This window comes from Monodelphis domestica, chromosome 6, assembly GCF_027887165.1.
Source record: "Monodelphis domestica isolate mMonDom1 chromosome 6, mMonDom1.pri, whole genome shotgun sequence".
In the NCBI taxonomy this organism is placed as follows: Eukaryota; Metazoa; Chordata; class Mammalia; order Didelphimorphia; family Didelphidae; genus Monodelphis; species Monodelphis domestica.
This window is the reverse complement of record NC_077232.1, coordinates 137,824,521-137,838,208: the sequence shown is the minus strand read 5'-3', so window position 1 is coordinate 137,838,208 and position 13,688 is coordinate 137,824,521. Positions and strand designations below refer to the sequence as shown.

The 13,688-nt window shown below is 33.3% G+C and overlaps 1 protein-coding gene across 15 annotated transcripts in view; it reads left to right on the top strand.

Annotated features, from left to right (window-relative positions):
• FRYL (FRY like transcription coactivator) overlaps positions 1 to 13,688 on the top strand; it is a 309,155-nt gene that overhangs the window by 227,147 nt on the left and 68,320 nt on the right. For all 15 annotated transcript variants that reach the window (XM_007496478.3, XM_007496477.3, XM_056802595.1 and 12 more), the window contains 9 exons: positions 1,448 to 1,620; positions 3,427 to 3,587; positions 4,305 to 4,415; positions 5,238 to 5,392; positions 5,888 to 5,987; positions 7,203 to 7,371; positions 8,933 to 9,192; positions 9,586 to 9,726; positions 11,523 to 11,691. In XM_007496478.3, the coding sequence (XP_007496540.2) occupies positions 1,448 to 1,620; positions 3,427 to 3,587; positions 4,305 to 4,415; positions 5,238 to 5,392; positions 5,888 to 5,987; positions 7,203 to 7,371; positions 8,933 to 9,192; positions 9,586 to 9,726; positions 11,523 to 11,691 (1,439 nt within the window). The remainder of the gene's footprint in view (positions 1 to 1,447; positions 1,621 to 3,426; positions 3,588 to 4,304; positions 4,416 to 5,237; positions 5,393 to 5,887; positions 5,988 to 7,202; positions 7,372 to 8,932; positions 9,193 to 9,585; positions 9,727 to 11,522; positions 11,692 to 13,688) is intronic.

The following is a 13,688-nucleotide window of genomic DNA, read 5'->3' as shown; positions in this document are numbered from 1 at the left end:
TTCAGATATTTGCTGATATTCAAACCTCTTTTTTTTTTAACAACTATATTGTTTTAGTGATTATATAAATTATGGTTGTTCATCATGAAACACTACCATCTCTGAAATATCAAAATTACAGGTGATACAGGAACATTAGAGACATAAATGTATGTCAGATATAGGTAGATTGTGGCATGTATTACTAATAATATCTTGTGTCTAAGAAGTGTTGTAAGATAAAGATCATACTGGAAAGGTATGAATAGGTGCATGTAATGAAAGAGGGATAAATGGGCAGTGTAAGTGCTGCATTGATGAGAAAATGTAAAACTATTTAGAAGCAGCCTCTAGCCTGAGCCCTTCTGTGGAGGATTAATGGGAAGGACAAGATGAATAGTCAAGCCAATTGGTGTTTTTACAGATTTGTATATCATTGAGCATATAGTGTTATTGAAATAATGAACTACAGGATGACAGGATATTTTTCTGAAAAGAGCTTTGTATTTAAACTATTGAAGATAACATACTACCAGTGTTTAGATTTATTAAAAAAATTTATTTATCAAACATCTTCATCACATAAACAATTAACATAATACTCAAAACACCTGGGTAATATTAATGTACACTTTAGGGTCTTTTTTAAAAAGCAGTCTCCTACTCTACCAAGGTGTAAGTATGGCAAAAATGGTATTGTTAAGTATTACATGATAATTAAAGCCTCACAGAATAATAAAAGTAATACAAGTCAAGTTGGATTAAGACACAAACATGGTATTTTTCAAAAATTAAAGATTAGGTTTATTATTTTTAAAACTTATTTTAATATAACAAGAATTTTAGGACCCTTACTACTATCAAGCATGAGACTTTTCAAAAACAGTATCTCTGAGGAAATACAATAAAATATATTTACAATTAACATAAGCGCAGACTGTAGTGGTAAAACAAAATTATAAGAGACAGGAAAGAAGATTTTAGGAAATTATATTTTAATTTTTTGTTTCCTTTAAGAGGGTTGTAAAATTAGAGAGTGTGAATACTTTGTTGTCCTGCTTTAAGAATGTAAAGTTCCACTTTCATAGTTTTCATAACTTAACTTTTAGGAGAAAGAATTTGTTTCTAGCTGTGCTTTTAAACATATTATTATGATACCACCATATTTAGATAATAAAAAATCCACTGAAATAGAAATGAGTAATTTCCTAATTAATGTTATAACATTACATGTTCATAAAATATACTTGTTCCATATAGGACCACATATCCTAACTCACAACTTATTCCCATGATAAAACACTAAACATTGTATTCAAATCCTAACACATTGGCAATCCTAGTAACATAGGAACTTTACAAAGCTGAATAAATACACTTCTGATTTTGGTTCTTAGATGACTTTTAGAAACTTTGTCATTTTTTTTTACTTTATATTTCCTTAATACTTTTCCTTTTTTATTTTCAGTGCAAGTGGTGGCCTTGATAATGAAACACATTCCCTCAATAACACTTTGCTGGAGTATGTAGATCTAACTAGGCAACTTCTAGAAGCAGAAAATGAAAAGGACTCTGATACACTGAAGGATATACGATGCCATTTTAGTGCCTTAGTGGCGAATATCATTCAGAATGTTCCAGGTATCATTTTCAGTATTTCTAGCATTAATTGAATATCCATGGTGTCTTCTTTCCCCGCTCCAATGAGATTGTGACTTAAAGTGATAAGACATAAATATTGGGAAATTATGTCAGAGAAGCACAGATGGCAAGAATTTATAGTCATTGAATTGGTGCCTCTTCAGTTTCTATCAAAATAAAGACTTAGAAATCAATGTAAAGACAAGCAGCAGTAGAGGCTTATAGTAAACTTGTTCTAGATATATTGGGCAGCAGAAAGGACTGTATAAAAGTGATGTTAGTAAAAAAGAGTTAGGAAACACTCTTTACTTTAGGGAAAAGGAGTCTGGGGGAAAAGTAAACTGCTATCAACAGTCAGTAACAATCATGAAAAAATAAGAAGTAGTAAGTCTGATATCTAGCTTTCTGTATAATACAGATGCAGTGATATAATGAGGATATAACTCTAAAGATACATAACTTGTAGCTTTTCAAATAATAATTGTAAAGTCTTAGTATTTGTAACAAATATTTAATGAGTTTTTCTGACTTATTTATAATTAAATTTATACTAGGACATGAAGTCTTAATACAAAAAATGATTATCAACTTTTTCAAGACAAGGATGCTATTGTTTTACCTACAGACTTTATTACCCACACATATTCTCTTTTCCACATAGATTTAATGAACTTTAATATCTGAAATTCAAATAGTAAACTTTGGGCACAATATAGATACATAAGTGTGATAAGGGCATTATTATTTTAAGAGACTTGGTATTTATAGCTTTTCTGAGAATACTTCTAAGCATAAAGCTCTTATATTACCTATATATTAATTTTTTAATTATCCCAGATAAAACTTCTTTGATAATTTTAATATTTCTGTGTAGATGTGGAATAGAGATAGAAATATAAGTAGGCAATGAAAGAGATCTGAGAATTATAACGAGTCAAAAACATCTGAGTTTTCAAGTTCCACCTCCTACATTTACTGTCTTTATGACTCTGGGCAAGTCACTTAACCTTTTAATGCCTCGGGTAGCTCACTAAAACTTTTAAGTTCCCAAAAAGTACTAGACTACATTAGTAAAAAGACTTTTTTTCACCAGAAACTACACCAGTGAAATCATAGAAAATTACCTATACTTTCCACCTTTGAGTCTTTGTTTTCCTTTTTTTAATTTAGACACACACATATCCATATACACAAATGGATGCATATATACATGTATACAGTTCATATAGTAGATATACAATTCATATAGAATAACTATATAACTTCCATGAGGAATTTAAAATTTATTGTGATACCAGTTGAAGTCCTCACCTAGAGATTCCATTTGATAAGGCAGAATATAGAATCATTAATGGTTTGTTAGAGCTAGAAGCATCTCAGCTGGTCCAGCTCTCTTATTTTTTTGATCTGGAAACTGAGGCCTCTTGGGGTAAAGTGATTTTTACCCAGGGCATACCATTGGTTAATACCATACTTGGAAATGTATCCTAAACTACTGACTCTCATATAGTTTTCACATATATCACATCACCAACATGGATGGAATTTCTCCTTTAATCGTTGTCATGTGTCATGTAACCCCAACTTGCTGTAGTAATTCTCTCATTCTTACTTGACTAGCATGAAATAGATGGGAAATGTGATATATTTTTCTGAAAGCATTGTAGTTGAAAATTTCCTTGATTAAAATGATTATAAATTCAAAATTGTATTTTAGCTAAATATTTTATTTTGATTATGTGGGCAAATACTTTTAAAGAATGGTAAGGTAAAACTCAAATTCTTCTGTTCTGCTTTTCTTTATAGTTCACCAGAGAAGAAGTGTTTTTCCCCAACAGAGTCTTCGCCACAGTCTCTTCATGTTGTTCAGTCATTGGGCTGGTCCTTTTAGCATCATGTTTACTCCCTTGGACAGATACAGTGATAGGAACATGCAGATTAATAGACATCAGTACTGTGCATTAAAGGTATTTACATAGAGCTCCACTTTGCTATATATCATTTTGTCTGGTGTTCAAGTGCTTCCATGCCTGCACTACCACTTTACCTTAGATCTTTTTTTACTTCTCCACTTCACACATTCCCCTACTGCTCTTATGCAAACATTTCCTACTGCTCGAACTTTGGGTAAGATATTCCTACCACCTAGAATGGCCACCACTCCTTCCATTTCACCCCAAAGCTCTCCCTGTTGAATTTGTACCAATTAATCACAAGCTAGTACAAAAGCATCTCCTTTTGCTTTTAATCAGAATTTCTGAATCCTCATAGCGTTTTATTTAGACTGCTTATTTTTGTATTTTTCATTCAGGAATAATTTGATGTTTATTGTGTCTTCCAACCATTTCCTCAAGAAAAAAGTATTTATGATCTTGTTTCCAAAACATATTTTATAACTTTTTTTTTTACTATTCTACCCTCTTCTTATATTTTCATTAATGTCATGATGTACAAAAGGCTTGATTTTTAATCTATTTGGAATATTTTAAGATTTTATAAACTACCACTGATTTGGTGGCATGTCATTTACTTTTTCTAAATAATAGATATATGTCTTATGTGTTATATCTATATTTAGGTTAGTAAGCACAAAAATTTCAGATTAACTCAATGTTGCTTAACATTGTTATTCAAGTATGTATATCTATATATATATATATTTTTTTTAATGTTATCATTTGAAGGCTATGTCTGCTGTTTTGTGTTGCGGCCCTGTTGCAGATAATGTAGGACTTTCTTCAGATGGCTACTTATACAAATGGCTAGATAATATTTTAGATTCGCTGGACAAAAAGGTGTGTCTTTTTAATATTTCATATTATATACCTGTTAAGTAATTTAGGATTCTAGGGTGAACCAATTAATCCAAGTCCTATTTATTAATGATTTAATTTTTTTATTTTAATTTATCCATACTGAAAGAGAATATCATTTAAAATTAATCCAGTAGAACCTTAGATTCTAATTTTTTTTTAGTGATATTTTTTAGTTTATGGTGTTTCATCTTCCAAATGAACTTAATAATTCTTATTTTATCATTCTAAAAGTAGTGTTTAAAAGTTAAGTGAAATATTATTGTAAGAGTACATTTGCTCTCCTATAATAGAAATGCTTTTTATATTTACTTGAGTATTCAAATCCTACCCATTTCTCACTTCCCCTTGTCATTTTTGGCTTTCTTGCTACCTTTCAAACACTGTCTCTAGTTTTGAGGAGGAACTATATAAGGAGTTCCCCTCTAAATAATTTTATCTCTGATTCCTGCTATAATTGTCTTGAAGTGTTTATGTATAAAATGCTATAGAGGCAAAGGACAGCTTAAAGTAAAAATTTACTCCCCTATTTTCATTTGATCTTAACACCATCAGAAAGGCTTTAGTAGAAGGTTTTATAACTGTGATAATGGTTTGTGAATCCCAAGCCAATCTCTTCAAGTAACCTCACTGTCAGGTGTCCTCTTTCAGTGGTTACCTCTCGGCTTAATTGGGAGAGAGGTGGGGGAATTATACAATTAATGACATAGTAAATATGTGCCTTATGTTCGTTAGTGAAAACATTTCTAAAAATCAAAGGTTAATTTTTTACATTATCCCCTGGTGTTTTTATTTGTTTTTTAGGTTCATCAGTTGGGCTGTGAGGCAGTTACATTATTACTGGAACTCAACCCTGACCAGAGCAATCTGATGTATTGGGCTGTAGATCGATGTTACACGGGTTCCAAGAGGGTAGCAGCTGGCTGCTTTAAAGCTATAGCTAATGTGTTCCAAAACAGGTGCTTTTTCATTTCACTTAGACACTTTATTTTATTCAGATAATATTCTGCTTCTAAATTATCTTTTCATTTTTTGTCAGGATCACTATGCATATTAATAGTAAAGTGTCCCTATTTGCTTTACAATATAAATTTCTTTTACAAATTCTGACCCAGATAGCATATACTTAGTGTAATTCCGTTGTATCAGAGAACACACAGGAGCAGAAAACATACTGAAATTAGTTCTGTCTTTGGAAACATATTCTAAACCATGCAGTAAATAATATTTTTAAACCCATACCTTCTATCTTCTAATTAATGCTAAGTATTGGTTCCAAGAGTAGTAGTAAGGGCTAGGCAATTGGGGTTAAATGACTTGCCCAGGGTCTCACAGTCTACAAACCTACAAATCCACTGAGCCACCTAGCTGCCCCCATGTAGTAGATCATTAATGCCTCTTGTGAAATAGCCAAATATAAAAGTATTTACCAAATATGTAAAATTTGTGCCTAGGGACTACCAGTGTGACACAGTGACTCTCCTAAACCTGATATTGTTTAAAGCCGCTGATTCTTCAAGGAGTATCTATGAAGTTGCTATGCAGTTATTACAGGTCAGTAAACAATATTTAGTTAAGCCCTTGCTTTATTTCTGACAGGCCAAAATGGTTATTTTGCTTCTTGTAACATACATCATTGGTGTTGTTATATTTTTAATTATATGATGAAGAGAGATATCTTTTAATCAACAGTGATTAGTGGACAAAGGATAATATGGATCATTGAAATAAAAAAAATTATGTAACCAGTTCAGTTGGCTGTATAGAATTCACATTTATAATTTATAATGATATAACACAAAGTCACTTCTGAAATTTAGAAGCTTTATAAAATCTCTTTGCTTCTAAAATTTTATTTAGTGTCATATTAGAATATCCTAAATTGCCTCCAAGAGTGGCACAAAGTATTCTTGAGTAAAGAAGAAAGAAGTTAATTGTTTTATAGTAGTCTTTATAAATTATCTTTCTCAAATGAATATGAAGTATTTTAACAAAATTAAAGTTTTTCTTAATGAGGGAGCATTTATATTTACTTCCAAACCGTTTTTGGCAATATAGGATGAGTTGAGAAGCTTTTAGTTAATACTCTTCCTTTTGAAGACCATCATTTATTTCCAAGTAACATGAAAGAGAAAAGATGAGCTCCAAGAGCATTATTTTTCATACCATATTCTTTTTATTAAAAATGGAGATAGCCACTTTTGTCAAGTTTCTTTTAGTGCATGACTTCTTCATATCAATATTAATACTAGTACTGAGGGAGCAACTAGGTAGCACAGTGGATAGATCACTAGGCCTAGAGTCAGGAAGACTTGGTTCAAATCTGTGCTCCTTTGGCAAGATACTTAAACTTTGTTTGCCTTGGTTTCCCCATCTATAAAATGGTGTCTGGCACATAGTAAATGCTATATATATTTATATATACATATGTTAGCTAGTTAGTAGTAGTGGTAGTAGTAATCACAATAATAATTGTTTAGTTTTTTTAATCTATGACTCATGATTTTTTTAAAATTATCTTCCTTTGTTGAAAGGGGAAAAGTGTTAAGTTTCAAGAGCAACTATATATCAAGCATCTGCATACATTTAAGACTTGGCCCTAAACTATATTGTTGATTGGTATTTAACATACAAAATTATTGGAAGACTGTTTATTGTACCTTCTGAACTAGGTGTGTTCCTTGGGAGATAATCTTGTAAGCAGACATTCATTTTAACTAACAATTAAATGACAACTCAGTTTTACCTTGAATTGTTGTATTCCTGTAGATTCTCGAACCGAAGATGTTTCGCTATGCTCACAAATTGGAGATTCAGAGAACTGATGGAGTACTCAGTCAGCTATCTCCTCTGCCACACCTTTATTCTGTATCATATTATCAGTTGTCAGAGGAATTAGCAAGGACTTATCCAGAACTAACCCTTGCTATCTTTTCAGGTATGAAAATTTAAATGGTTAAGATATGTCTTCTCATGTCGAATCTCTACTTTGAACAAATTTTTGAAAATATGTTTGAAGCTAGATGGAAGCTAGATTTAAGTAAAGAAATACAATTTTAGCATATCATTGTAGAGAAAGTATACTCTAATGATTGCTATCTTAAGAGGATCTTTGTCACTAAATCCTTTTAAGGCTTTAAACCTTGTCACTTCCCTCCCCCTACAGCCCCCCAAACAATACTTTTTTCTTGCTGAGCCACTGATATTTTAATTTCATTATTTGTGACTTTGTATTGAAAGAGTTGATTATACTTCTAGCTCTTATGTATTGTATTTCCCTGTATTTTATACTGAATGCTGTTTTGACAGATAAACATAGACCCCACCCAGAGATCATAGCTTCATCGAATTGGAAGGGACCTTAGAGACAATCATGCAGATACATATTCTTCCAGAATATCATTTTGCTTATCCTGTATGTTTCATTTGGAATGCTTATAGCCACCAGTGTGAATTGAAGGTTGGCTGTCAGGTTTGCCATGAACTTAGTTGGTGCTGATTGCTTCAAAGGAGTATTTCTCCTCTAGGCTTTCATCATGGTGGTTGCTTTAATATGTTTTGGCAGCAAACTAGAGTGTATCTAGGAAAGTTATGAGGAAAAGAATCTGAGAAGGTAGGTTGTGTCCCTATGGTAGGGGGCCCACTTAATCTCTTTCCTTTTACTCTCCGAACACTGAAGGCAATCTAAAAAAACCTAGAAATCATTACTTGGCTACCCACTGATGAATTACCTTTATCATCACCAAATGATTTCTTAAAGGTTTTCCATTAAAGGTGATGTATATCTTAATTAAACCACCAAAATACAATCATTGAATTTTTATGATGTCACAAAGTGACTTTTATAGACACAAAGTTAGTCGCATATGATCCATGTTGAAGTAATTTTAATTAGCATCCTGGGAGAAAGTTACACCAACTTTTATTCCATTGAATGGGAAAATTAAGCCTCAGGAGGAAATTTAAATAAAAGTTAGAATATCTAGCCTGTACTACATAGTACTCACTTAGTAGAAATCATATGCCTATGCTTAATTGTTTTAAATTTGAAAACTCATTAAATAATTAGTTTATAATGCTATTTTATTTAAGGATCTTATTTTTTCTTTACTTTAAAAAATAGTCTTATTTATAGTATTTTATAGTTGGATGAAACTTCTCTTCAGCCTCCAAGCCAGTGTAAGAATTTTGTTTTAATTGCATCCCTGACAAATAATCTTCCTATTCTGCAGTTGAGTTTCTTTGTTCAAGTACTGAAAAAATATATCAGACATAATGCAATATGACTTTATTTTAATTATTGATTTTTTTCTTCTAATATCACTCAAATGAATATAGAAAGGTGAAATGATCACTTTAAATGCCTATAATTTTGCAAATACAAATAGGTTCAATTTCTCTTAGGATGAACTATTAAAATTACAATAGTACCCAAAGCATTAAGAACCATCATGTTTGTAAGCATGCTTTATCTCCTTTTGATTTATTTTTATTTATAGAGATAAGTCAGAGAATTCAAACAGCTCATCCAGCTGGAAGACAAGTAATGTTGCACTATTTGTTACCATGGATGAACAATATAGAGTTGGTGGATTTAAAACCTTTGCCAACGGTAAGACGAAATGATGAAGATGAAGATGAAGCTTTAAAAGATCGAGAACTCATGGTGAATAGCAGGCGTTGGTTACGAGGAGAAGGTTGGGGGTCACCACAGGCTACAGCAATGGTTTTGAACAATTTAATGTACATGACAGCAAAGGTAACCTGGATTTTGTATCTTTGTAATAGCTATAAAGAATATTAAAGCTGGTTTGGAGTAATTAATCATTTTGGAATAGATAACGTGCTAGATAAATTTGTAAGACAATGAAAACGTGAAATTATAAGTGCTTTCTTACTTTAAGAAATTTCTCATTTGTTAGAAATGATACTCTTGCTGGCTGCTATGGCCCTAAGTGATAACTATATTTATAATTAAATTGTATCAAAGGAAATGAGTATTCATTTGATTTGTCAAAGAGATTGAACAAAATAATGTAGCTGCTTCAATTAGCTTTAAATGGTGATGGTCAAAGTCTTTTAAACTAATTATATACATTTCTACTTTATATATTTTATCTTTTTAAGAATGTGTCTTAATTTTGTTTCATAGTATGGTGATGAGTTGGCATGGTCAGAGATTGAAAATGTTTGGACTACATTAGCAGACAGCTGGCCAAAGAATTTAAAAATAATTTTGCACTTTTTGATCAGCATTTGTGGAGTGAATAGTGAACCCAGCCTCTTGCCTTACGTATGTATTCAATTGAACAGTGACCTTCTGAACACTTATTCCATGCATGAGCAGTATCACTACAGTCCAGAAAAGTAGCTATCAAGGTTGGGAGAACCAGGCTAGCCACAGTTCAGGATTTGGCTGGAGGACAACCCTTTTTCACCCACCTGGAACAGCTCCAATTTTTAAGATATTTTTCTGTACATTGAACTGTTTGCTACTCTTTTGTTTCTACCCATTCCTCTACTTTTGGGGCAAAGCCAGAAAGTCAAAGAATTAGCACTGGAAAGGACTTGAATTATCATTGTGTCCAGTCTCTCATTTGACAAAAGGGGTAGCTAGGAAATGTGGTATTTGAATCAATATTTGTGAATTCCAAAACTGGTGCTCTTTGCAAGCTGCTCCCCAGGTCTCTTCCTTGTTGCTGGCTCTCTGCTTATCAGTCTTTAAAACCCTTTCTCCTCTCACTGGTCATGGGAAGTGGAACTTGTAGTCACTCTTCTTGTTCTATTCTCCCTGCCCTTTTCCCTTATTTGTAACATATTTCTGTGATGCCATGTAAGGAAATTAATAGCCCAAGTCTATTGAACATAATAATCATTGCTGATATTGATATATAGCACTTTTTACCTCATTAGGTTTTCCCCAACAAATCCTATATGAGATATCTACCACAAGTATTATCCCCATTTTATTGGAATAGAAAATGAGGCTGCTTTTGCCCAGGGTCACACACATGGAGTTCTTAGTCTGGGGTCCATGAACTTTTAAAAATATTCTTGGTAATGTTTTCATATTACAACTAGTTTCTTTTATAATCATGTGTTTTTTATCTTTCATATTTTAACATTTTTCTAGAAAGAGACCAAAAGCTTTACCATTATGCCAAAGAGCCTCTGTAAAAAAAAAAAAGATAAGAACTTCCACACTAATGCAAGGGTACAACTCTTTTTGTTGCCATTACCTTACATAGTTATAGAAATGTTAGCAGTAACAATAAGATAAGAGGAAATAACTAGAGATAGATAGTCAAAGATGTGGCAAAACTACGTGCTAATAACATGATGATATACTTAGAAATTACTTTGAAGGGGCAGCTGGGTAGCTCAGTGGATTGAGAGCCAGGCCTAGAGATGGGAGGTCCTAGGTTCAAATCTGGCCTCAGACACTTCCCAGCTGTGTGACCCTGGGCAAGTCACTTAACCCCCATTGCCTAACCCTTGCCACTCTTCTGCCTTGGAGCCAATACACAGTATTGATTCCAAGATGGAAGGTAAGGGTTTTAAAAAAAAGAAAAGAAAAGAAATTACTTTGAATATAGGAAGTGAGGGAGTTAACAAAAATGACTTCTCATTTTCCAGTGAGAAATGAGAGCTTTAGAAATAGATTTGAAAGTAGTATTTCTTTTTTAATAACTCCATCAATTTATTTTGGGAATAGAAGATTTTGTAAAGACCCCATCATTTTTAGCCCCTCAAAAAAATTTAACCAATGGCAAATCAAAAATAAATTTCCAAGAATGAAAATACAGGTGCAAATGTAATTAGGAGTAAAGGGACAAAGAGGTTTTGTGACAAAACCTAATGTCATTTCATTAACTAAGTATCATAGTTTTATATCCTAGAGGAAATAGAAGGAAAGCAGTGTCTTAATACAAATTCATTTCCCTTTGGACTATTACTTCTATGAGCAAACAGTGTTAAATTTTGAATTATACCTTATTTTAATATCATCTGTTACTTGAGTCGTTATTACAAAAGTGATAAGTATTAATCTTTCATTATTTTGTTTTCTGAAAATTTTTTCAATGACAGGTAAAGAAGGTTATTGTATATTTAGGTAGAGATAAAACAATGCAGCTGTTAGAAGAACTGGTGAGTGAACTACAGCTTACGGATCCAGTCAGCTCAGGAGTCACTCACATGGATAATCCACCATATTACCGCATTACTTCTAGTTATAAAATACCATCTGTCACCTCAGGTAAGAAGTTATTTATTGATCTTTGATCCATTTATTTAGTGCTAGTCTCTTCCTTGAGGTCACCTCCAACTACCTGTTAGAGATTTCAAACTGTCTTTCTCTGAGGCTTCTTGAACTCAACACATCCAAAACAGTACGTCATTTTTCCTCAAGTACCCACTCATCTTCCTAACTTCCCTGTTTCTGGCAAGAACACCATATTTCCAATTGACCAAGTTTGCAATCCACATATGATCTTTACTGCCCCACTCTTCCTCAGCCCACTTAGTTGCTATACTTTGTACTTTTCAGCTATCCATCATAACCTGCCTCCTTCCCTGTCTCTCATTCTTTTCACATATCCTTTATCCTGTTTCACTTAGGCTGTTGAAGCAGCTTCCCATTTGGGTTGGTGCCTCAAGTATTTCCCCTCTCTTATCCATCCTTCACTTGGCATCCAAGATGAATTTCCTAAATCGCAAGTCATACTAAAATCCAGTGGCTCTCTATTTTTCTGTAGAATAAATATAAAAGTTCTTCTGTTTAGCTATTAAAGCCCTTCATGGTCTGATGCCGATCTACATTTCCAACCTCATGGTACATTGCTCTCCTTCCTCCATTCTGCATTCCAGCGAGACAAAACTTGCTATATAACTCCTTCTGTTTCTGTTTCTCCGATGACTGTCTCTGCCAGAAATACTCTCCCACCTCTCTTTCTGTCCCTTAGACTCAAACCCTTGTTTCTTCAAAACTCAATTTAAGCATCACCTTCTACCTGAAACTTCTCCTGATCCTTACAGTTGTTAGTGCTATTCCTCCTGGAGGAACAATGGTTTTTTTTGAGGGCAAGGATTTTCCTTTTTTTCTTTTAATTCCTACTGCCTAGCATATATTTCTGTTTGGAAATTGACTAGTAAGGAGCTTTTCTGAATTTGGCCAGTCTCGTTCTCAATCATAAAGGCCATCATTGGACCAAGCTAAAAACCTGTAAAGCTTGGGAAGACCTTACTGTTATTTTCCACTGCATTAACTTTCAGGAACCTAGATTTGCTTCCATACCATGTTTTGGCATAAGAGTAGGACTTTAATTGGGTTTTACTTTATTACTTCGTATCTTTGAAAAGAAAATTGACATTAATGGCAATTAACAGATTACTATTGTGGAAACAGCACTAACACCAGAGTCAGAAGACCTGTTGATCCTACCTCTTACACTTTGTGCCTTTTTTACTTTAGATAAGTCACTTACTTTTCCTTGGCCTCAGTTGCCTCAACTTTAAAATGGAGGTGGAGCTCTAAATTTTCCAAAGGGTTCCTTCTAGCTCAAGATATACAAAATGGCATGACTAGATTTTGTATGAGCAATGAAAATGATAACATATGAAGATTCTTAAGTTTATGAGAATTGGCATATTCATCTGCTTAATTCACATTAATATTTAGAATTATTCACATATTCCTTATAATGATTTGTATTATAATGCTATTTTTTTTTAATTTTCCCATGGTTACATAATTCATGTTCTTTCCCTTCCTTCTTCCCTTCCTGCTCCCTGAGTTAGCAAGCAGTTCCATTGGGTTATACATGTAATATATAATGCTATTTTTTTTAATGTTCACAAATAGTAACCAAGCATTAAAATTAAGCAAACAAGCATTTATTGAGCACCTTTTGGGGGCAGGGTACTTCCTTAAGTGATAGGAATGCAAAGAAAAAAACAACTTGAGGTATGTACCCAAAAAAGCAGATACAAGGGGACCTTGAAAGAGGAGCCCTGCCAGCCACCCACTGGGATTGGGAAATACACCTGATGCAGAATCAGCCAGTTGGTCAGAGTTTTCCATGGATCCCAACAGTCCAAGGGGCAGTGGTAAGGAGGGAGTGTGTGCCAGGCTTGGGGGAAAGTCAGTGTAGAGGTGCAGGAACAGAAAAAGTAATGCCCTGTGGGAGAAATAGCAAGCAAGTACAGTGGTGCACCACTGTCACTGGACCATGAAGTTTGGGAATGGAAGTGATT